General features: G+C 37.9%; 1 protein-coding gene across 1 annotated transcript; it reads left to right on the top strand.

Moving 5' to 3' along the window:
- The first annotated feature begins 877 nt into the window (after window positions 1–877).
- Window positions 878–19,708, top strand: LOC104246167 (uncharacterized). Its single transcript, XM_009801929.2, has 9 exons — window positions 878–1,150; window positions 1,245–1,310; window positions 16,962–17,042; window positions 17,169–17,222; window positions 17,304–17,372; window positions 18,246–18,308; window positions 18,670–18,752; window positions 18,841–18,906; window positions 19,066–19,708. Exons 1-9 carry the CDS (start codon window positions 911–913, stop codon window positions 19,106–19,108), a joined length of 765 nt encoding a protein of 254 aa, XP_009800231.1. The 5' UTR covers window positions 878–910; the 3' UTR covers window positions 19,109–19,708.
- Window positions 19,709–20,739: the final 1,031 nt, after the last annotated feature.

The following is a 20,739-nucleotide window of genomic DNA, read 5'->3' as shown; positions in this document are numbered from 1 at the left end:
ACAGACGGCGCCAAATTGTTTGACTCAAAAGATATTAAAACCTTTTTGAACAAATCAATCAAAGATGAAAGGGTAAATCTTAACTGAATATAATAATCTCTAGAAAGATAATAGACAAAGAGAAGATGATCGTTAAGTTTCTTTTCATTCAAGAATCATAATCTCTCCAGAGTTCCCCCCTCCGTTACAAGGTTATTATCCCCCTTTTATACTAAGAGAGAAACTCTTCTAAATTGTAAAAGACAAAATACAAGGAATATTCGATGGAATATTCCTAATATCCCCTAATGGACTTACACTATTACAAGGGTTGTACAGTTTCTTCTTTGCTTTAAGGTCATCTCACTCGGGACATCGACTCAAAGAGACCCTGTCGTTTACCGTACTCGTCGTTGGTCGTGGTCGGTCAAATTTGGACCCATACACATACTGTTTAAAATATATTCACACTTTACACTGTATTTAATGATGAGCTAATTCACTCAAACTTCAGGAAACCTCAAAATTCAAACTTCAGGACATTGTGTCCTAAAGTTCGAAAATTGTATCCAAAAATTCGAATATTATGTGTCCGGAATTAGTAGTTTAGAAATTATCAGCTAAAAAATTTGGGACATTAAGTCTTGAAATTCAAATTAGCAGCTCAAAAATTCACGATACAAAAATTCAGGATATTTAGTCGTGAAGTTGGTATGAATAGGTTAATCTTTAAATATATTGTAAATTGTGAATATAATTTAAATAGCATGTTTAAAAGTGGCTACGGGTGCACTTCATTACTAAGGTCAGCCCAATAAAAATAGTGGCCCAATAGATTTAGCCTCCTGGCCCAGAATAATTTCAACTACCCATATTGACCTCCGGATAGCGGTTTCGTGTGAAGCAGAGATTTTTTATTAGCAGGGAAACTATGGCGGTTATTCCAACAGTCACCGTGACATCAACCGGCGCACGTTTACTATCGCTCCGGCGCATGTTATCCACCACCGCTACAACTGCTTCTTCTTCTCTGTCCTCGCTCTGCTACTTGAAGCAGGGCTATTATCCTCTGCAACGCAGGAGAATTCTGCCGGCGAGGAAGCTAGTGATACGAGCTGCAAGGACAGAGTCCAAAGGCGTCTCTCTTGGTTTCAGAGCTCCCAATTTTGAGGTAATTTTTTATTTTTATTAAGTGATGTTGGCAGTTGGTTGCTTATTAATGTATGAAAACAAAGAATTTTGCTTTAATGGGAGTAATGTTTCAGCTTACGGAGCCTCTCACTGGAAAAGTTTGGAAGCTTGATGATTTTGAACCATATCCTGCATTGCTGGTAATAGAAAACAATATTATTGCTATTATTTTCCTGAAATGATAAAATTGTACTGTTATTATTATGCGATCTATTATAGACATACATAGTCTAAACTTTTTCTAGAAATGTACATGGTGCGAGTAGAGAGTAGTACTGTAGTAGGTTCGGTTAAATGCACAATGAAGGGCTAGATCGCCATCTATAGCTGCTCCTTCTGTCTCAATTTATGTGGATTAATTCGATTTTACTGATAAATTTAGAAATTTCTAAAGTGATAGTGACCCCAATTCTTCAAAGTCCAAGAGAAATAATTGTAGGTGTTTGTTAAAATGGGATGGAGACATATTAAAATAATTGAATCTACAAGCCCCCAGGGCTTTAGTTTATTGGTAAGAGCGTTCTGTGGGTTAGGTGCGCATCATGGGTTCAAACCCTACTGCAGACAAAAGGATGATATTTAAATGGAGAAGGGTAGAGGGTGAGCCCATTATCATCGAGTTTCAAACTGTGCGCCGCTAGCCCTAGGGAATTTCTCGGCTATAAAAAAGTAATAATTGAATCCAAAAGGCTAAATAGATTAATGATAATTCAATTTTCTAATAATTGAATGTAAATACTCAAGACAGTAAAATTGAGATACAGAAAGTATTATTATAATTCTTTTCTTGTTTAGAATTGTTTGCATAAATGAGTGTATTTTGTTTACAGACTTTGGAAGAATGTGTTCGATTGTGAATTTTGAATTTAATGTGCTAAGTGAGAGTTCTTTTTGATACATAAATGATGATTTTTTCACTAAACTGCAGTAGTAAAGGAGGTACGGTGTGTGTGCAAAAGAATTTGCTATACTTAGATTCATTATGCATGTAATGAGTTCAAGAAATACAGATATATCAGTGTCATCAAAAAGCAAGACTTGCTCCAAAAAATTTCAATTTCGAATGCATCTAAAGTTATCAATATACAGAATTTATGCTTTCCCCTCAGAACACCTATTAGTTCTTTCCATCCATATTATCCAAATTATACACAGAGAAATGATCTTCCAGAGTTGTTTATGCTTTTTCTGCCCTACCAATTGGGCACATATTGCTTCTTTCCCATGATTTACCTAATGCATACCACACAGGCTCAAGACGTCCACCATGTCAGCCAAATGTATTTACAGTATAGTATAGTGTGTCTAACTGATTCTGCTTCTTCCCGGGAAAACAAGTCCCTTCTGTTGGGCTCATGCCCATGTTGTCCAGCCAAAGGCCCAATGGCCTTATCTTATTCTCTTTTGGTTTCCATTCCTATTCGGATCAAAGACAATGTCGGGAAAGATCTGACACGAGTTTGCCTGCCAGTGTATTTCAATGAGCCATTGTCGTCCCTGCAAAAGTGCTTCGAAGATTTAGAGTACTTATATCTCTTAGATAGAGCATAGGAACATGGAAAATCGGGGAATAGCCTTTTAAGAATTCTAAATGTTGCTGCTTTTGCTGTCTCTGGTTATGCTTCAACCGAAGGCCGGAACTGTAAACCTTTCAATCCTTTGCCTGGAGAAACTTATGAAGCTGATTTTCTTGAGAAAGGAATCCGCTTTTTCTCTGAGAAGGTTAGTCACCACCCAACACTTATTGCCTATCAATGTGAAGGTAGAGGATGGAAATTCTGGGCTGACAGTAATCTTAAGTCAAAATTTTGGGGAAGATCAATTCAACTTGATCCTGTTGGAACTCTTACCTTAGAATTCAACGATGGGAAGATCTTCCAGTGGAGCAAGGTCACGACAAGTATCTACAATCTTATCCTTGGTCTTTGATTTGAACAGTGGAGATCGGATTTGGAGGCCTTAGCATCTGATTTCGAGCCCTGAACAACAGCTCCAATTTTGTGACTTCTCTTCCTTGTTCAATTGATTTGTTGTTGCTCTTGTTGTTATTGTGGCTCCGTGTTTGGCACTTGTTGTGTAGCCAACTTGGAGAACTTTTGTAACCCTCTTATTGTTATAGTGGAGTTTTTTGGATCTTTGTGATCTCGTGGTTTTTACCTTCGTTTTGAAGGGTTTTCCAAGTTAAAATTTGGTGTCTTTATCTTCTTTATTTCCGGATTTGCATCTTCCTCGACATAACAGTAGTATTAGAGTCTTGGTTATTTATCCAGGTTTTTACGGAATGGAGGCGAATATGAGAAGGATGGTATGTTTAAATAGGAGCAATTATAATATTTGGAGAAGCAAGATGAAAGACTTGTGGTTCGTGAAAAAGATGCATCTACCCGTTTTTGCATCTTATAAATCCGAGAGTATATCTGATGAAGATTGAGATTTCGAGCACCAACAAGTATGTGTATATATACGACAATGGGTTGAAGATAACATTCGCAACCATATTGTGAATGAGACACATGCGGGATCATTGTGGGAAAAGCTAAAGATTCTTTATGCTTCAAAAACTGGGTTGTTCCTGCTAAAGCAATTGATGACCTTTAAATATAAGGAGGGCAACCCTATCCTTGATCACATAAATGATTTTCAGGACGTCCTTGTTCAGCTGTCTGGAATGTGAGTTAATTTTGATGATGAAATGCAAGGAGTTTGGCTTCTTAATACTTTAGCAGACTCTTGGGAAATTCTTCGTGTTTCTTTGACAAATTCAGCTCCTGGAGGTAAGGTAACCATGGAATATGCCAAGAGTGGTGTGTTGAACGAGGAAGTAAGGAGAAAATCTTAGGATTCGTTCTCACAAGCAGATATCTTGGTTACAGAAAACCGGGGGAGAGATAAAGCAAGAGGTTCGAGGAATAGAGGTAAAAGTAGAAGTAAGTCAAGGTCTAAATACCATAATATTACATGCAACCACTTTGTCAAGAAAGGACATATCAAAAGGTTTTGCCACAAGTTGAAGCAAGACATTAGAGAAGGAAAGAAAGTTGAAAATAACGAGAACAATATTGTTGCTATTGTTCGAGATGACCTTCATTTTGCTTTTGATGAAAACGTCATCAATTTGGTATCCGATGAGACGAGCTGGATAGTAGATTCTGGAGCTACCTCACATGTTACACCAAGAAAAGACTTTTTCTCATGTTATACTCCTATTGATTCTAGAGTGTTAAAAATGGGCAATTCCAGTGAAGTTAAGGTGTTTGGTGTTGGCACAGTTTGTTTGAAAACTAATAATGGTTCAACGTTAGTTAGTCAAGATGTCAACATGCTCTAGACTTTCCTTTCAATTTGATCTCCGCAGGAAGATTAGACGATGAAGGTTACCATAATACCCTCTTTAATGGCCAATGAAAGCTCGCCAAGGGTTCACTAGTAGTGGCTCGAAGAGTCAAGTCTTGTCAGTTATATGTGACACAGGGCTCTATTCTTAATGACTCCGTAAATCTGATGGAAACTGATACTTTATCAGAATTGTGGCACAGAAGATTGAGTCATGTGAGTGAGAGGATTACGTGTTTGGCTAAGAAAAGTTTGCTTTCTGGAGTGAAACAAGCAAAGCTGAAAAGGTGCATCCATTGTTTAGCTGGCAAACAGAAAAGGGTTTCCTTTCATAGCCATCCTCATTCAAAAAAGCCTGAATTATTGGAGTTAGTACACTCTGATTTGTGTGGTCCTTTTAAAGTAAAGTCAAAAGGTGGTGCACATTACTTTATGACCTTAATTGATGATCATTCTTGTAAGCTCTGGGTGTATCGATCAAACACTCGGCGCGTTTGAGGAATTTCAGGCCTTAGCTGAGAGACAGATGGGGAAAAAAATTAAAATACATTCGCACTGACAATGGTTGTGAATATTGTGATCCATTTGATAACTATTGCAAGGAACAAGGAATTCGTCACCAGAATACTCCGCCCAAGACTCCTCAATTGAATGGTTTGGCAGAGAGGATGAATAGAACTCTAGTTGAGAGAGTTAGATGCTTGCTTTGAGATGCTAAACTTCCAAATACATTTTGGGCGGAAGCACTTAACACTGTTGCCTATGTTATCATGTCTCCTGCTGCTGCTTTAGATGGTGATGTCCCTGACAAAGTTTGGTTTGCCAAAGATGTTTCTTATGATCACCTGAGAGTTTTTGGGTGTAAAGCTTGTGTGCATGTTCCTAAAGACGAAAGATCGAAACTTGATGTCAAAACTAAGCAGTGCATCTTTATCGATTATGGTTAAGATGAGTTTGAGTATCGTTTTTATGATCTAGTTGACAATAAACTTATTAGAAATCGTGATGTAATATTCTTTGAAGACCAAATTATTGAAGATATTGACAAAGATGAGAAGATAGATTCTCAGAGTAATGAGAGCTTAGTTGATATTGATCCAGTTTCTATTGCTAATGAAGATAGTGATCAAGATCAAAATAATCATCAGGGTGTAGATGTTATGGATGCTCCAGTTGATGAAGTTATGGTTGATAGCAACCAATTCCTACTCAGGTAACTAATTCGAATGCTCCTTGTTAGAGATAGCTATGTAATTGTCCCACATTGGAATAGGAGTAGTATCCCCTTTGTATAGAATAGCTATAAATAGCACCTCTTGTATTGCATCACACACAATATCAATATATCATATTTTCTCCCGTGCCTTCTCACATGGTATCAGAGCTATCGTGAGAGATTTATCGCTGTGCATAAATTCCAGCGATTCCGGGAAGTAAAATCAGTCACCGGAGCCCTTTTTTTCCGGCGACTTTCAAAGTTGTTTTGCGTATGCTTTGTCTCGGTCAGTGTTGTGCACAAAATCCAACACTACCACAAGAGTAGTCACTGTCCGGCGACCAAATCCCAGTGAAAATCTCTGGCGGTACTATAGCTGTCTAAAGAAAATTTTCCGGCTAAGTTCCAACGTTGCGTGGGCCACCTTCCGGCCATTTTTTGGCGACGACTCTTCAGGACAGATTGTTTCTCTTGCAATTCCGAGCCTACCCATCCAGGTTACACCAAATTCCGACCATTTTTTTATTTTTCCAGCGTGAATAGTGATTTCAAAAAGTTGACTTCCGGCCATTTTTTGAAAAAGTTCCTTCAGAACAGTTAGGTCTTCTGGTAATTCCGATCCTACCCCTACTGTTTTTATTTCATTCCGACCACTTTGAATATTTTCCGGCTGCAACAGTAACTTTCCAACTGCTACAGTAGTTTACTATTCTGGTTCAGTGTTCCTTACTCTATTTTCAGTGGATTACAGTTGATTATTTCTCTTATTTGGTAATAATTTACAAGATGTCTTTGGGAATTGATGTTTTTGGGTCTAAAAGCATGAGTTCTGGAAACTCTAATGTTATGATTACCTCGGAACCTTTAATGGGAGGTTCAAACTACTTAGCTTGGGCTTCATCTGTCGAGTTGTGGTGTAAAGGTCAAGGTGTGCAAGATCATCTGATTAAACAGTCTAGCGAAGGAGATGAAAAGGCGATAGCGCTTTGGGCAAAAATTGATGCTCAATTATGTAGCATCTTGTGGCGTTCTATTGATTCTAAGTTGATGCCTTTGTTTCGGCCATTCCAGACATGTTATTTGGTTTGGGCAAAGGCTCGTACGTTATACACTAATGATATATCTCGCTTCTATGATGTGATATCACGGATGACAAACTTAAAGAAGCAAGAATTAGATATGTCTACTTACTTGGGTCAGGTACAGGCAGTCATGGAGGAATTTGAGACATTGATGCCAGTTTCTGCTAGTGTGTCAAAACAACAAGAGCAGCGACAGAAAATGTTTCTAGTTCTTACACTCGCTGGACTTCCTCATGATCTTGATTCAGTACGAGACCAGATTTTGGCGAGTCCGACTGTCCCTACAGTTGATGAATTATTCTCTCGATTACTTCGCCTTGCTGCAGCACCAAGTCACCCAGTGATTTCATCACAGATACTTGATTCCTCTGTTCTTGCATCCCAGACAGTGGATGTTCGGGCATCTCAAGTTATGGAGAATAGACGAGGAGGCGGTCGTTTTGGGAGATCTAGACCCAAGTGTTCTTATTGTCACAAACTTGGACACACTCGCGAAATGTGTTATTCCTTAAATGGCCGTCCATCCAAAAATGCCTACGTTGCTCAGAGCGAGACTACAGGTAACCAGGGCTTTTCTGTATCTAAAGAAGAATATAATGAGCTCCTTCAGTATCGAGCAAGTAAGCAAACATCTCCACAAGTAGCCTCAGTTGCCCAGACTGACACTCCTATTGCTGGTAATTCTTTTGCTTGTGTTTCCCAGTCTAGTACTCTTGGACCATGGGTCATGGACTCAGGCGCTTCTGATCATATCTCTGGTAATAAATCACTTTTGTCGAATATTGTATATTCACAGTCTCTTCCTACTGTTACTTTAGCCAATGGATGTCAAACTAAGGCACAAGGAGTTGGACAAGCCAACCCATTGTCTTCTATCACCCTAGATTCCGTTCTTTATGTTCCTGGTTGTCCTTTTAGTCTTGCATCTGTTAGTCGTTTGACTCGTGCCCTCAATTGTGGTATATATTTTATTGATGATTCTTTTATTATGCAGGACCGCAGTACGGGACGGACAATTGGTACAGGTCGTGAATCAGAAGGTCTTTACTACCTTAACTCGCTCAGTCCTTCCACAACATGTCTAGTTACAGATCCTCCAGATCTAATCCACAGACGTTTAGGACATCCGAGTTTATCCAAACTTCAAAAGATGGTGCCTAGTTTATCCAGTTTGTCTAGATTAGATTGTGAGTCGTGTCAGCTTGGGAAACATACCCGAGCTTCCTTTACGCGTAGTGTTGAGAGTCATGCAGAGTCTGTTTTCTCCTTGGTTCATTCTGATATATGGGGTCCTAGTAGAGTCAGTTCAACCTTGGGATTTCGTTATTTTGTTAGCTTTATTGATGATTACTCAAGATGTACTTGGCTTTTCTTAATGAAAGATCGTTCTGAGTTATTCTCTATATTCCAGAGTTTTTGTGCTGAAATCAAAAACCAATTTGGTGTCTCTATCCGCATTTTTCGCAGTGATAATGCCTTAGAATATGTATCTTCTCAGTTTCAGCAGTTTATGTCTTCTCATGGAATTATTCATCAGACATCTTGTCCTTATACCCCTCAGCAAAATGGGGTTGCAGAAAGAAAGAATAGGCACCTTATTGAGACTGCTCGCACACTTCTAATTGAGTCTCGTGTTCCGCTGCGTTTTTGGGGCGATGCAGTTCTCACAGCTTGTTATTTGATTAATAGGATGCCTTCATCTCCCATCAAGGGTCAGATTCCACATTCAATATTGTTTCCCCAGTCAGCCTTATACCCTCTTCCACCTCGGGTTTTTGGGAGCACATGTTTTGTTCATAACTTAGCCCCGGGGAAAGATAAGTTAGCTCCTCGTGCTCTCAAGTGTGTCTTCCTTGGTTATTCTCGTGTTCAGAAGGGATATCGTTGTTATTCACCTGATCTTCATAGGTACCTTATGTCAGCTGACGTCACATTTTTCGAGTCTAAACCTTTCTTCACAACTGATGTCACTTCTGCTGACCACCATGACATATCTGAGGTCTTACCTATACCGACTTTTGAGGAGTTTAGTAATCCTCCTCCACCTTCAACCACAGAGGTTTCACCCATACCAACTTTTGAGGAGTCCAGTGTTATCCCTCATAGTTCCCCAGCCACAGGAACACCACTCTTGACTTATCATCGTCGTTCGCGCCCTACATCAGGCCCATCTGGTTCTCGTCCTGCACCTGACACGGCTCCTACTGCGGATCCTGCTCCTAGTACACCGATTGCACTTCGAAAAGGTATACGGACCACACTAAACCCTAATCCTCATTATGTTGGTTTGAGTTATCATCGTCTGTCATCTCCCCATTATGCTTTTATATCTTCATTGTCCTCGGTTTCCATCCCTAAGTCTACAGGTGAAGCATTGTCTCATCCAGGATGGCGACAGGCTATGAGTGACGAGATGTCTGCTTTACATACAAGTGGTACATGGGAGCTTGTTCCTCTTCCTTCAGGTAAATCTACCGTTGGTTGTCGTTGGGTTTATGCAGTCAAAGTTGGTCCCGATGGCCAGATTGATCGACTTAAGGCACGTCTTGTTGCCAAAGGATACACTCAAATATTTGGGCTAGATTACAGTGATACCTTCTCTCCAGTGGCTAAAGTGGCATCAGTTCGCCTTTTTCTATCCATGGCTGCAGTTCGTCATTGGCCCCTCTATCAGTTGGACATTAAGAATGCCTTTCTTCATGGTGATCTTGAGGATGAGGTTTATATGGAGCAACCACCTGGTTTTATTGCTCAGGGGGAGTCTCGTGGCCTTGTATGTCGCTTGCGTCGGTCACTTTATGGTCTAAAGCAGTCTCCTCGAGCCTGGTTTGGTAAGTTCAGCACGGTTATCCAGGAGTTTGGCATGACTCGTAGTGAAGCTGATCACTCTGTGTTTTATTGCCACTCTGCTTCAAGTCTATGTATTTATCTGGTAGTCTATGTTGATGATATTGTTATTACGGGCAATGATCAGGATGGTATTACTAATCTGAAGCAACATCTCTTCCAGCACTTTCAAACTAAGGATCTAGGCAGATTGAAGTACTTTCTAGGTATTGAGGTTGCTCAATCTAGCTCAGGTATTGTTATTTCTCAAAGGAAATATGTGTTAGACATTCTTGAGGAAACATGGATGACAGGTTGCAGACCTGTTGACACGCCGATGGATCCGAATTCTAAACTTCTGCCTGGACAGGGGAGCCGCTTAGCGATCCTGCAAGCTATAGGCGGCTGGTTGGTAAATTAAATTATCTCACAGTGACTAGGCCCGACATTTCTTATCCTGTGAGTGTTGTAAGTCAGTTTATGAATTCTCCCTGTGATAGTCATTGGGATGCAGTTGTCCGCATTATCCGGTATATAAAATCGGCTCCAGGTAAAGGATTACTGTTTGAGGATCGAGGTCATGAGCAGATCGTTGGGTACTCGGATGCTGATTGGGCAGGATCACCTTCTGATAGACGTTCTACGTCTGGATATTGTGTTTTAGTAGGAGGAAATTTGGTGTCCTGGAAAAGTAAGAAACAAAATGTAGTTGCTCGGTCTAGTGCAGAAGCAGAATACCGAGCAATGGCTATGGCAACATGTGAACTAGTCTGGACCAAACAATTGCTCAAGGAGTTGAAATTTGGTGAAATCAGTCGGATGAAACTTGTGTGCGATAATCAAGCTGCACTTCATATTGCATCAAATCCGGTGTTTCATGAGAGAACTAAACACATTGAGATTGATTGTCACTTCGTCAGAGAAAAGATACTCTCAGGAGATATTACTACGAAGTTTGTGAGATCGAATGATCAACTTGCAGATATTTTCACCAAGTCCCTCACTAGTCCTCGCATTGATTATATATGTAACAAGCTCGGTACATATGATTTATATGCTCCGGCTTGAGGGGAGTGTTAGAGATAGCTATGTAATTGTCCCACATTGGAATAGGAGTGGTATCCCCTTTGTATAGAGTAACTATAAATAGCACCTCTTGTATTGCATCACACACAATATCAATATATCATATTTTCTCCCGTGCCTTCTCACACTCCTGAAACCTCTCTAAGAAGATCTACAAGGGAAAAACAAAACTCCATGCGCTATCCTTTTGATGAGTATGTACTTTTGACTGACATGGGAGAGCCTGGGGACTGCGTAGTTAAGCTTGCATATAAGCATGCGTTTTGTAGAAAATTGGCAGGCATGAAGCTTATCAATAGTTCCTTTACTTGAAACATATTTGGCCCCTTGGCTGGAGGGGGAGTTTGTTGAGCTCATGCCCATGTTGTCCAGCCAAAGGCCCAATGACCTAATTCTATTCTCTTTTTCAATTGGATCCGGCAACTTCGTTCTGCGTGTAACTTGTGCAAATCATCAATGGAATCGCTTGCCATGTGGTCCACAACTACTGACCCACCAGATAAATTAAGTTCAAAGAAACATTTATTTGCGTCAAGATAAATGGCTTCCTCTTCATCAAGCTCTTTTTTCTCAATATCATCGGACGATTCAGTCGTACTCCATTCAGTGTACTTGCCACGCCCTAAACTGGAGAGTTGCTTCATAAGTTGGAATTCACCATCATGAACCCCGGAAGCTTCAGCTTCGATATTAGCTGCCTCCAACTGTCTTAATGTGTCCAGCAGATTAGAGCGCTCGTTACAAAGACTTTTAAGTTGTCCTCTTATTTCTGAAACTTGGACAACATGATCTGCGCACAGTCATTGACAAGTCCCTCACCAATACCCTCGTCAAGCAACCATTTTTTCAACCTTTCAGTAGATATAGATACATCATTTTGCAAAAGGTTGAAATTATCATTCAAAGGTCTCAACTGAAAAAGATTTCTTGTTGATATCAAAGCTTCTATCTAGGCTGCCCGTTCTTTCTTTGAATTTGTTCTCAAATGAAGAGTCTTGGTAGATGTAAATATGTAGAATCACCTATCATCAGACTTGCTCTCACAGAATGATGAAGCCTTCTAAAACATCTTGATCCTTCCTTATCATTCAGTAGCATCCATAATGTAGCCATATGGGGTTTGAGAGTCGTGTTTAGGGGAAGAACTTTACGGGACCGGTGTTAGTGTGTCACTTGTGTTTGTCTCTTTGTGAGGTTGTTCTCTTGATATTTTGTACTCTCTTTTAGATAATGGATTGCTCATCTTCGCCCGTGGATGTAGGTCAAATTGACCGAACCACGTTAAATGTTTGTGTCTCTTTTGATAGATTTCTCTTTTGTTGTCTGATTTATCGTCATTCAAGTTTTTCTTACTAGCTTCCACATGACACCTGATTTTTCGGTCCTAACAAGTGGTATCGAGCGAGATTCAAGACAAGTTCATCTTAGCGGGTTTAGTTCTAGCCGCGACTTATTTGACGGTAATTATGCTTTTTACCTAAGAAATTTGACTGGAGTACTACTCACGTGAGACAAACTTTCTGTTGGAGATTTGGAGATACGACCTGTTGAATATTATGTGAAGAGGGTGGATCAAGTTTATTTTGTCATAAAATTCAGGCCAAGGGGGAGAATTGTTAGGTGTTTGTTTTGATTTTCTTATCATATTTGGTTTCCTATCTCTTGAAGGAAAGGACAACATATTTATCATAATAGGGTTTTCCTTCTTATAGAAGGAAATTTTAAATCTCTCATATTTGGCTAGTTCCTTTTCTTATAGGAAGAGGTTTGAACTTCTATAAATTAAGGATCCTTCCTTCTCATTCAGTAGCATCCACAATGTAGCCATATGGGGTTTGAGAGTCGTGTTTAGGGGAAAAACTTTACGGGACAAGTGTTAGCGTGTCACCTGTGTTTGCCTCTTCGTGAGGTTGTTCTCTCGATATTTTGTACTCTCTTTTATATAGTGAATTTCTCATCTTCGCCCGTGGATGTAGGTAAAATTGACCGAACCACGTTAAATGTTTGTGTCTCTTTTGGTAGATTTCTCTTTTGTTGTCTGATTTCTTGTCATTTAAAGTTTTCTTTACTAGCTTCCGCATGACACCTGATTTTTCGGTCCTAACACCTGCTACCTATAAATCTCTTATTTTTTTAGTTGTCACCTATCAAGCATTCCTCTTATAGCTCTGTCCATCCATAGCATGCCACTCTAGTTGGGGATTTTATTCTCAAGATCATTTTTTGTTGCTAATCTACAGTTTTTGTTGCCCCCTTTTTAAATAAGTAGTCGCAACATGATTTCACATAGTATTTTCTACCATTCTTTAATTTCCATATAAGAGAAGCTTTTTGAGTTTCATCCAGGTTTACTTTTAGTATCCCAGTGGCGGACCCGGGATTTCTAAGTCGGGGGTGCTCAACTGCCTTAAATCTTGAAGTGCTACTTTGAGATTGGATGTGCAGCTAAAATCTTTATATGTTACTAGTAGTTATAAAAATATAGGCGAAATACATATTTTACCCATCGACCTTGTCCCCTAATCCCTCTTACACACCTGTTAAACACGAGAATAATATTACACACCAAAACTTTTAAAAGTGTGTTTATTACACACTACTTTGGTGTTTGACCACATCTGCTTAAAGATTGCTATTACACGCGCCAATCAGCATTTGACACGTATCATAAATCGAGAAAAAAAAAGAAGAAAAACTGGAAAAAAAACTTCCCCCGGTCATCTTCCCAAAGAAAAAAACCCAGGAAAGAAAAAACCCTGCGCCCCCTCTTCATCTTCCCAACCCCATCATCTTCCCCACCAACCTTTCCACCATAAGCACCTTCTTCTCTAACTATAGATTTAACTCCTTGTCGATTTTTAACAAGTTTTAACAACATCCATCACAAATCCTTATAACAAATTTTAGATTCAAGCTCAAACCCAAAGCTTTAACAAGATCCTTATAACGAATTTTAGATTGGCAGAATACATAAAATGACACATGAACTTGTACCCCAAATCCCTGTTACACACCTGTTGACCACGGGAATATTTTTAAACACTCAACCTTTCAAAATTGTATCTATTACACACCACTTTGATATTTGACCACTTCGTTTAAATAGGTGTATGTCACGCACCAATATCATCGTGACATGTGTTATTAAGTTAAAAAATCAAAAAAGGTCTCCAGCAATTTTTTTTTAAAAAGGAACCCAGGCAAAAAAAGAAAAAAGAAAAGGGAACTCATCTTCTTCACAAGACCAACCACCATGGCTGTGCCTACTTTCATCTTAATTTCAGCTACCAAAATTTTTAAAATCAAGCTTAGACTTCTTCAAGTCTAATATCCAACACTTAATTCAAAACATTGTTCTTTGGCATTCTTCAACAAGTTTCAATCCAACTCTCAATTCATCTCCAAATGAGTTCCAACTTGAAATGGAGCTTCTAATCAACAACTAATTAAGTATCCAAATATCAATTTTAGTAAAAAAATAATTTCACATAAACAATTTTAGTACTGTTCTCTTGATTTTTCGGGCTAATAATTGCACTTTTTGAATCGAAATTTTTTGGGTCTAATTGAAACCGCACTTTCCGAGCTAACAATTTCACACCAATCTCTTGATAATCCGAAAATGCTTTATTTACTAGTTGAAAAAACGAAGAAAAAAAAAGTTTGGAAAGTAACAAAAAAAACAAACAAACTAGAAAGAGGTTCTGTGAGCATTAATGGAGGAAGAAAAATGAAGGAGATGAATAAAAAAAAAGAAATGGGAAAAAGTTGGACATGTGGCGTTTTCATGAGGCTTCAGATACAAAACTTTTTAGTTCACTCGCGTTATTTGTGTGTAAAGGACGCGCGTGCCATGTAGGCAAAGTGGTGTGTAATAGATACAATTTTGAAAGGTTGAGTGTTTGAAAATATTCCCGTGGTCAACAGGTGTGTAACAGGGATTTGAGTACAAGTTCAGGTGTCATTTTATGTATTCTGCCTTTTAGATTCAAGCTCAAACCCAAAGCTTCAAGCTTGTTAATGGTGTTTTTTGAATTTTATCAAAATGAATCACCAAATTTTCAGCATGTTTTAAGTAAATTTTAACTCAATAATATCACTAATTCAAACTAATTTTCTAGGTCATGGAACACCAAAATCAACAAGACCTGATTAAATTTTCAAGCTTTTCCAAAAGATCAATAATGGTGATTTTTACAAGACCCAATAGCTCCCCTGTTCTTCTTCTTATTCTTTTTCTTCTTAGTCATGGGGGTTGGGAGACGAAACAGGACGGGATAGACAAAACTAGGGTGGGGGCTAGGGAAGAAGACGAAATGGGGGGGGAGGGGGGGAACGTTGGGGTTGGGAAAGAAGACATGAGTTACATTTTTTTCTTTAATTTGAAAAGAAAATAGTTTTAAAAAGGGAAAAATAGAAGGAAAGAAACTTAATTTTAGATGAATTTTTTAGCTTTCACGCACCTCTTTTATGTGTAATACACGCGTGTGACACATGGCAAAAGAGGTGTGTAATAGATACACTTTTAAAAGTTTTAGTGTTTAATATTATTCCCGTATTTAGCAGGTGTGTAAGCAGAGGCAGCCCGACCAATTTCGTGGCCTAAAGCCAAACTTTATGAGGGGCCTTTCTCCTATTAAGTCTTCTCAATTGACGATATATAGCTAATTCGTTTAATATCTTTGAGACATTGTTGATCTTAGGTAAGGTTTTATCAATTTTAATTTTGAAATACTTTTTTCTGATGAAGCAACGGTAATAGGAGTTATTAACATTATTCTATAAGTAATATAGGCATTTGGAAATTAATCAAATCTTTTTATTTGATTGAGTATATCAATTAAATTGTTATCGCTAATTATAATATTTTTCTTAATATTTTTAATTCAGAAAATAAATCTAAACTATCAGTATCGGGTTGATTATTGTGATTTAAGGAGCATTCAAGATGAAGGCAATATCTTTTCAAATTTCCATCATCTAGTGATCTCAGTTTTTACCGCCAAATAGAAAATTGAAAATATTTTCATATGCCTCTAATTGTTTAAATCTATTTTAAAGTAAAAAAAAAAACCTCATCTACTATTCTCTTCGGTCCATAATAAGTGACTTTTTTGGCTTTTATTTTGGTCCAAAATAAGTATACTTTTATATAATCGAGAAGGAATTAACTTTATTTTTCCAAATTTTGCCCTTATTTACATATCTCAATGTATCAAGTTAATAACATATAAATTTTAATTTAGGATAATTCAGTCAAAATATATTTTTGATCTAGGAGACAATATTTTCTTAAGGGGTACAACAAAGGTTAAAAAGTCATTTATTATGGACCAGAGGAAATATGTATAAAAAGTAAGTAATCAACTTTAAATGACTCATCGAGAGATTTTGAGATTTCACTATTAACATTGTTTCTTCCCATATATTACACGTTTCTTATGAAATTCGGGTTCGATATTAATTTCAAATGCAATTTGCTTGACAGAAATCAAAGCAGTTGCAAATCCTTCATCTATTTATTTGTTAAATAAAGAAATCAAACTTTTTCACTTCACATAACTATTTTAAATTTTTTTATATATAGCCAGCCTATAAGGCGGGGAGAAAAATGGAGCCTCAACAAATATGGGGCCTAAAGCAATTGCTTTACCTGCTTTATGGACGAGCCGCCCCTGTGTGTAAGATGTATTTGGGGACAAGGTCGATGGGTAAAATATGTATTTTGCCTAAAAATATAGTATCTGGGTAAAGTACAATGGGGTGCTTGAGCACCCAATAGCTACATTGTAGGTCCGCAATTGAGTAAACCCAATAACGAGTTTACTCCAGGTTTTCGTGTGCGATATACATGCTGCACATTTATTGATGGCTACTCCATTGACTTTAGTGTGGTGAATTTATTGGGTGTTCTCGAGTTATTGACTTTACTAATAATGTCCATCTGAGTGAGCTTGTCTTCTTGACCTTCATCCATATTGTCATTAATTTCATGTGGTCAAACTGTAAAATGAACTGAATTCTGTAGGCCATAAAACATGTTCTCATTAGTCCTTAACTAAATAAATACTTCTGTTAGCCATACAATATATACTTCTGCCAGCACATGGGTTTAACTTAAAATTAGAAGTTTTTTGTTTTTATAAGAGCTGAAGGTTGAAAAAAGAATTAAAGAGCAATGAATATCCTTTCCCTCTTATATTAACTTGTTTTAACTGTGATTCAACTCTAATAATGTAATTTCGCAGGTTATGTTCATCTGCAACCATTGTCCATTTGTCATACATTTGAAGAAGGATATTGTTAAACTTTCAAATTTCTACATGAAGGTAGGTGGTAATCTGATTCGGTTTCCCTTCCTTTTTAACTTCACGTATTACATGCACTCTCTGCTTTCTGTCAGCTCAGTAGTTGAAACGAGCAGAATAACATCAAGAAGTTCATCTTTGCTGCAGAAAGGGCTTGCGGTGGTAGGAATATCTTCAAACTCTGTAGTTACACATCCACAGGTTCAGATGCTATATAACCTATGATCTCTTGGTTTTGTGAGACCATTATGGAATTGTTGTGAGTTTCTCCATCTTTCACAGGATGGACCTGAATTCATGGCAGAAGACGCTAAGCTCTTCAAATATCCTTTCCCTTATCTTTATGATGAGGTGTGCTTCTATAACGAGTTCCTGATGATAGTTTTCAATATAATTGCTTGTATTGTATATATATCACTTTCAGTTATCATCCCATTTCTTTTTTTCATTTTTTATGGAAATATATTTGTTGCTGGATATCAATGTTTGGCTAGATTCACATGCTCACCAGGCCAGTCTGCTATTACCCCTTATTTCACCACTATATTTTTCTACAACACTGGTTCAGTTCTGTTGAGAATATCAACAGCTCTAGTTACTATTCATACTGGTTCTACTCCCGCTGTCCAAATTGGTTGCTGAGACTTAGCATGTCTGGAAGCTTACTATTTTCCACGTTGCTGCGGAGCCCTGATGAGGCTTAGGAGTTGGGGCAATGCCCAAAAATATTTAACCCTTTTCACTGAAACTTACATTATCTTTTAGGGATTGAGCAACTAAAAAAGTTTGAATGAAGTTGCTGCTGTTATATATCTGACCTGGAGCCTCTTAAGTACTTTCATTTTAACTATACCTTCCAGAAGTTTAGTTAGGTTAACCATGACACAAGAACAGGAGGTCATTTGGGTTCAGTTGGACCCAGTGATCGTAGGCTGCTTACGCCTCTGACTCTACCTCTTTCAACTTGTTGTTCTCCCTTGAGGCTGCAATTGTCTAAACTAAGTTGTGGAAGTACAATTATGGAGTTATCACAGTTGGCAAGAAATCTTCTAAATTGCACTGATACTTTGTGCTCATTAACTATTGTACAAAGATGAGGTGTGCAAAACACTACTTGACATGTATCCACTGCTGTCTGTTTCTTATGTTTTTATTTGAAAATATTTACAATCTGTTTCGCATCGAACTTGTTCGAACTTCTTCAGCTTGATGTTTTTCTTGCAGTCACAAGAAGTTGCAAAAGACTTTGGGGCTGTTTGTACACCAGAATTTTTCCTGTTCAAAAAGGTAATGACTACTCGAGTTATATCTGAAAGCTTCAAAGTTAGCATGACACACCATACCCCTGTTTTGAAATTTTAAAATGCTTTTCTGTCCCTTGTTTCTTTCTTAAATATATGCATTATCTCCCTTATAGATGTATTTTACCCCCTTGTTTGAAATCCTCTCAACCACAGTTCATGGCTTTCTATCCCAGTTCTTACTGAGAGTATTGTAGTGTTTCCTCTCATTTCTTTCATCCCAAGTTAATACTACTAACATATTCTCGAAGCCTCTAAATAAGTATTCTCACAAGAGTTGTAAAGCAATGTTGCTTTTATTGTTTTGGGAATTATTTGCAGAGTTAAAGAATTTCATTTTGTGACAGGATGGCAGAAGGCCCTTTGAGCTAGTGTATCATGGTCAATTTGATGATTCAAGGCCAAGTAACAATGCACCTGTCACAGGAAGGTTAGTAACATTGTCTATTCAATTTTCTCTCAGGAATCTAGTGTACTATTGCAAATTCCTAATATAGTTGTTATGACACATCTCCTAGGGACTTGAGCCTAGCAATAGATTGCGTGCTTAGTGGCCAGCCAGTTTCATCCAATCAAAAACCCAGGTACTCTTATTTCCGTTTATATGCCCCCTTATTGTCTGTTTTTTCTGGTTTTACAAGCATTTGTGGTTTTCTTCCCTTGAAAAGCCTAATGGGAATGGTTGAGGTTAGGATTATGCTCTTAGGTTATGTACTGATCTCGGTTTTTGTACTTGCTACTAGCATTGGATGCAGCATAAAATGGCATCCAGGGGCAAAGCAGTAAGCATCATCTCCACTGTCTATAAGTTTTCAGCAACACATTTAAGTGCGCCAGATTATCCATGTAGCCGATGATGAGCATTGAAGTGCTGGCACATTTGTGTTACTTTTTCCATGCCTCTTCTAGCATTGTGAGTTGAGCTTCAAGATCAAAGCTTTAATAAGGAGAACTGATCAATATATGCCAATTGTCACACTCATGTATATATTGTTTCCTCGGTACTTCCTAGCAAAGCCCCTTTTTCTTACATTGCATAAGCTGTCCTTACTTTGGTAAAGGTTGAAATACTGATTTATAAGATGTAATGCTGGATCCTGGCATATGTACCGTAAAGGAGCCGAAAATAATACTTGTTACCAAATGGAGTAATATGCTACCACATGCTAGTAGCCGATTGCCTAAAATATGAGCAAATTACTAACTTTGGTCCTCTTGTTACTGTAATCTGGAGTTATGTTCCTCCAAGTGTTTTGTAAATCGTTTTATGTATTTCATTGCTTCACTAATTTCACTTTCTCTGGTTGTAATGCTCTAATTTTCTGGTAGACCCTTGTATTCGCACACCTTTATCCTCTGTTCTTTTGACATATTTGTCTGTGTCTATCCCTCCGTGCACTTGTCTGGGGTTTGTCTAAAGCAAGCTCTGCTAGATTTGATTACTTTTGTTTAGCTTTTCCGTTCTTCTTTCTATTGTGTTGTGAGCCGAGTGTGTGGCCAACTTACTTTCAAGTTTCACCACAATATGAAGGGACACGTGGTTGTTAGCAATCTATCACTGAAACTTGACAGAAACTACAAAGCATTAAGGAGTCGTTTGGTAGGATGTATTAGGAAAAATAATGCATGTGTTAGCTTTGGTATGATTAATCCTTTGTTTGATACACTTTTTCAATCAATGTATAACTAGTAACTAATACAAGTATTAGTTATACACCCTATTTGGTATTATCCTATGTATAGCTAATGCATAACAAACCATGGTATTAGAAATACCAAGACTATTAATACATGCATACGCATGATTAAAGACAAAATTACCCTTGAAGTCCCTCAAAGCTAAAGAATGTGGAGGGTATTATTGTAGACAAATAATTCTTTCAGAAATTATAGAATACATGTTATTTTAAATGTATTACACCAAACAGTCATAAGAAATAATCTCAGCTTAATTAATACCAGCATAACTAATCTCTACATTCCTAATCCCCGTATTACTAATACGCCCTATTCACTACTATTCTTATACACCCTAGCAAACAATCCCTAAATATTGCTTTGATACTTTATGCTGATTGTCATGTTTAAAGTAGAACTTCAAACTATGGTTTCTATCATCCAATTTCCAGTTGAGTTGATGCCAGAATATCAAACATCTAGCACAAAGCCTTTAAGGGATAATACATAATTACCCCATTGGGGTTGTACCAAAGTTCCTGTTGCACTCCTTAAAAATACGGGTGTCCTATGACCCCCTTGGTTTTATTTGAACTGTAATAAATACCACCTTTTGAGATAACCACCAGTTTCAAGAAAATCAGTGGATTACAAGCACCAATCAGCTTGTGCCACGTCATTTCTTTTTCATTATTTTTATTTTTATATTATTTTAATTTTATCTTTTTATATTTTTGCTT

This window comes from Nicotiana sylvestris, chromosome 4 (genome assembly GCF_000393655.2).
Source record: "Nicotiana sylvestris chromosome 4, ASM39365v2, whole genome shotgun sequence".
Taxonomy (NCBI): Eukaryota; Viridiplantae; Streptophyta; class Magnoliopsida; order Solanales; family Solanaceae; genus Nicotiana; species Nicotiana sylvestris.
The sequence above is the reverse complement of the archived record's forward strand: the minus strand, read 5'-3'. Positions and strand labels throughout refer to the sequence as shown.

What these genes read in the sequence shown, in the direction of transcription:
- LOC104246167 (XM_009801929.2), top strand. Translation starts at nt 911, where the DNA reads ATGGCGGTTATTCCAACAGTCACCGTGACATCAACCGGCGCACGTTTA. An exon ending in TCAGAGCTCCCAATTTTGAG is followed by an intron (nt 1,151 to 1,244) that starts GTAATTTTTTAT and finishes GTAATGTTTCAG; the next exon opens with CTTACGGAGCCTCTCACTGG. An exon ending in TTTCAAATTTCTACATGAAG is followed by an intron (nt 17,043 to 17,168) that starts GTAGGTGGTAAT and finishes TCTTTGCTGCAG; the next exon opens with AAAGGGCTTGCGGTGGTAGG.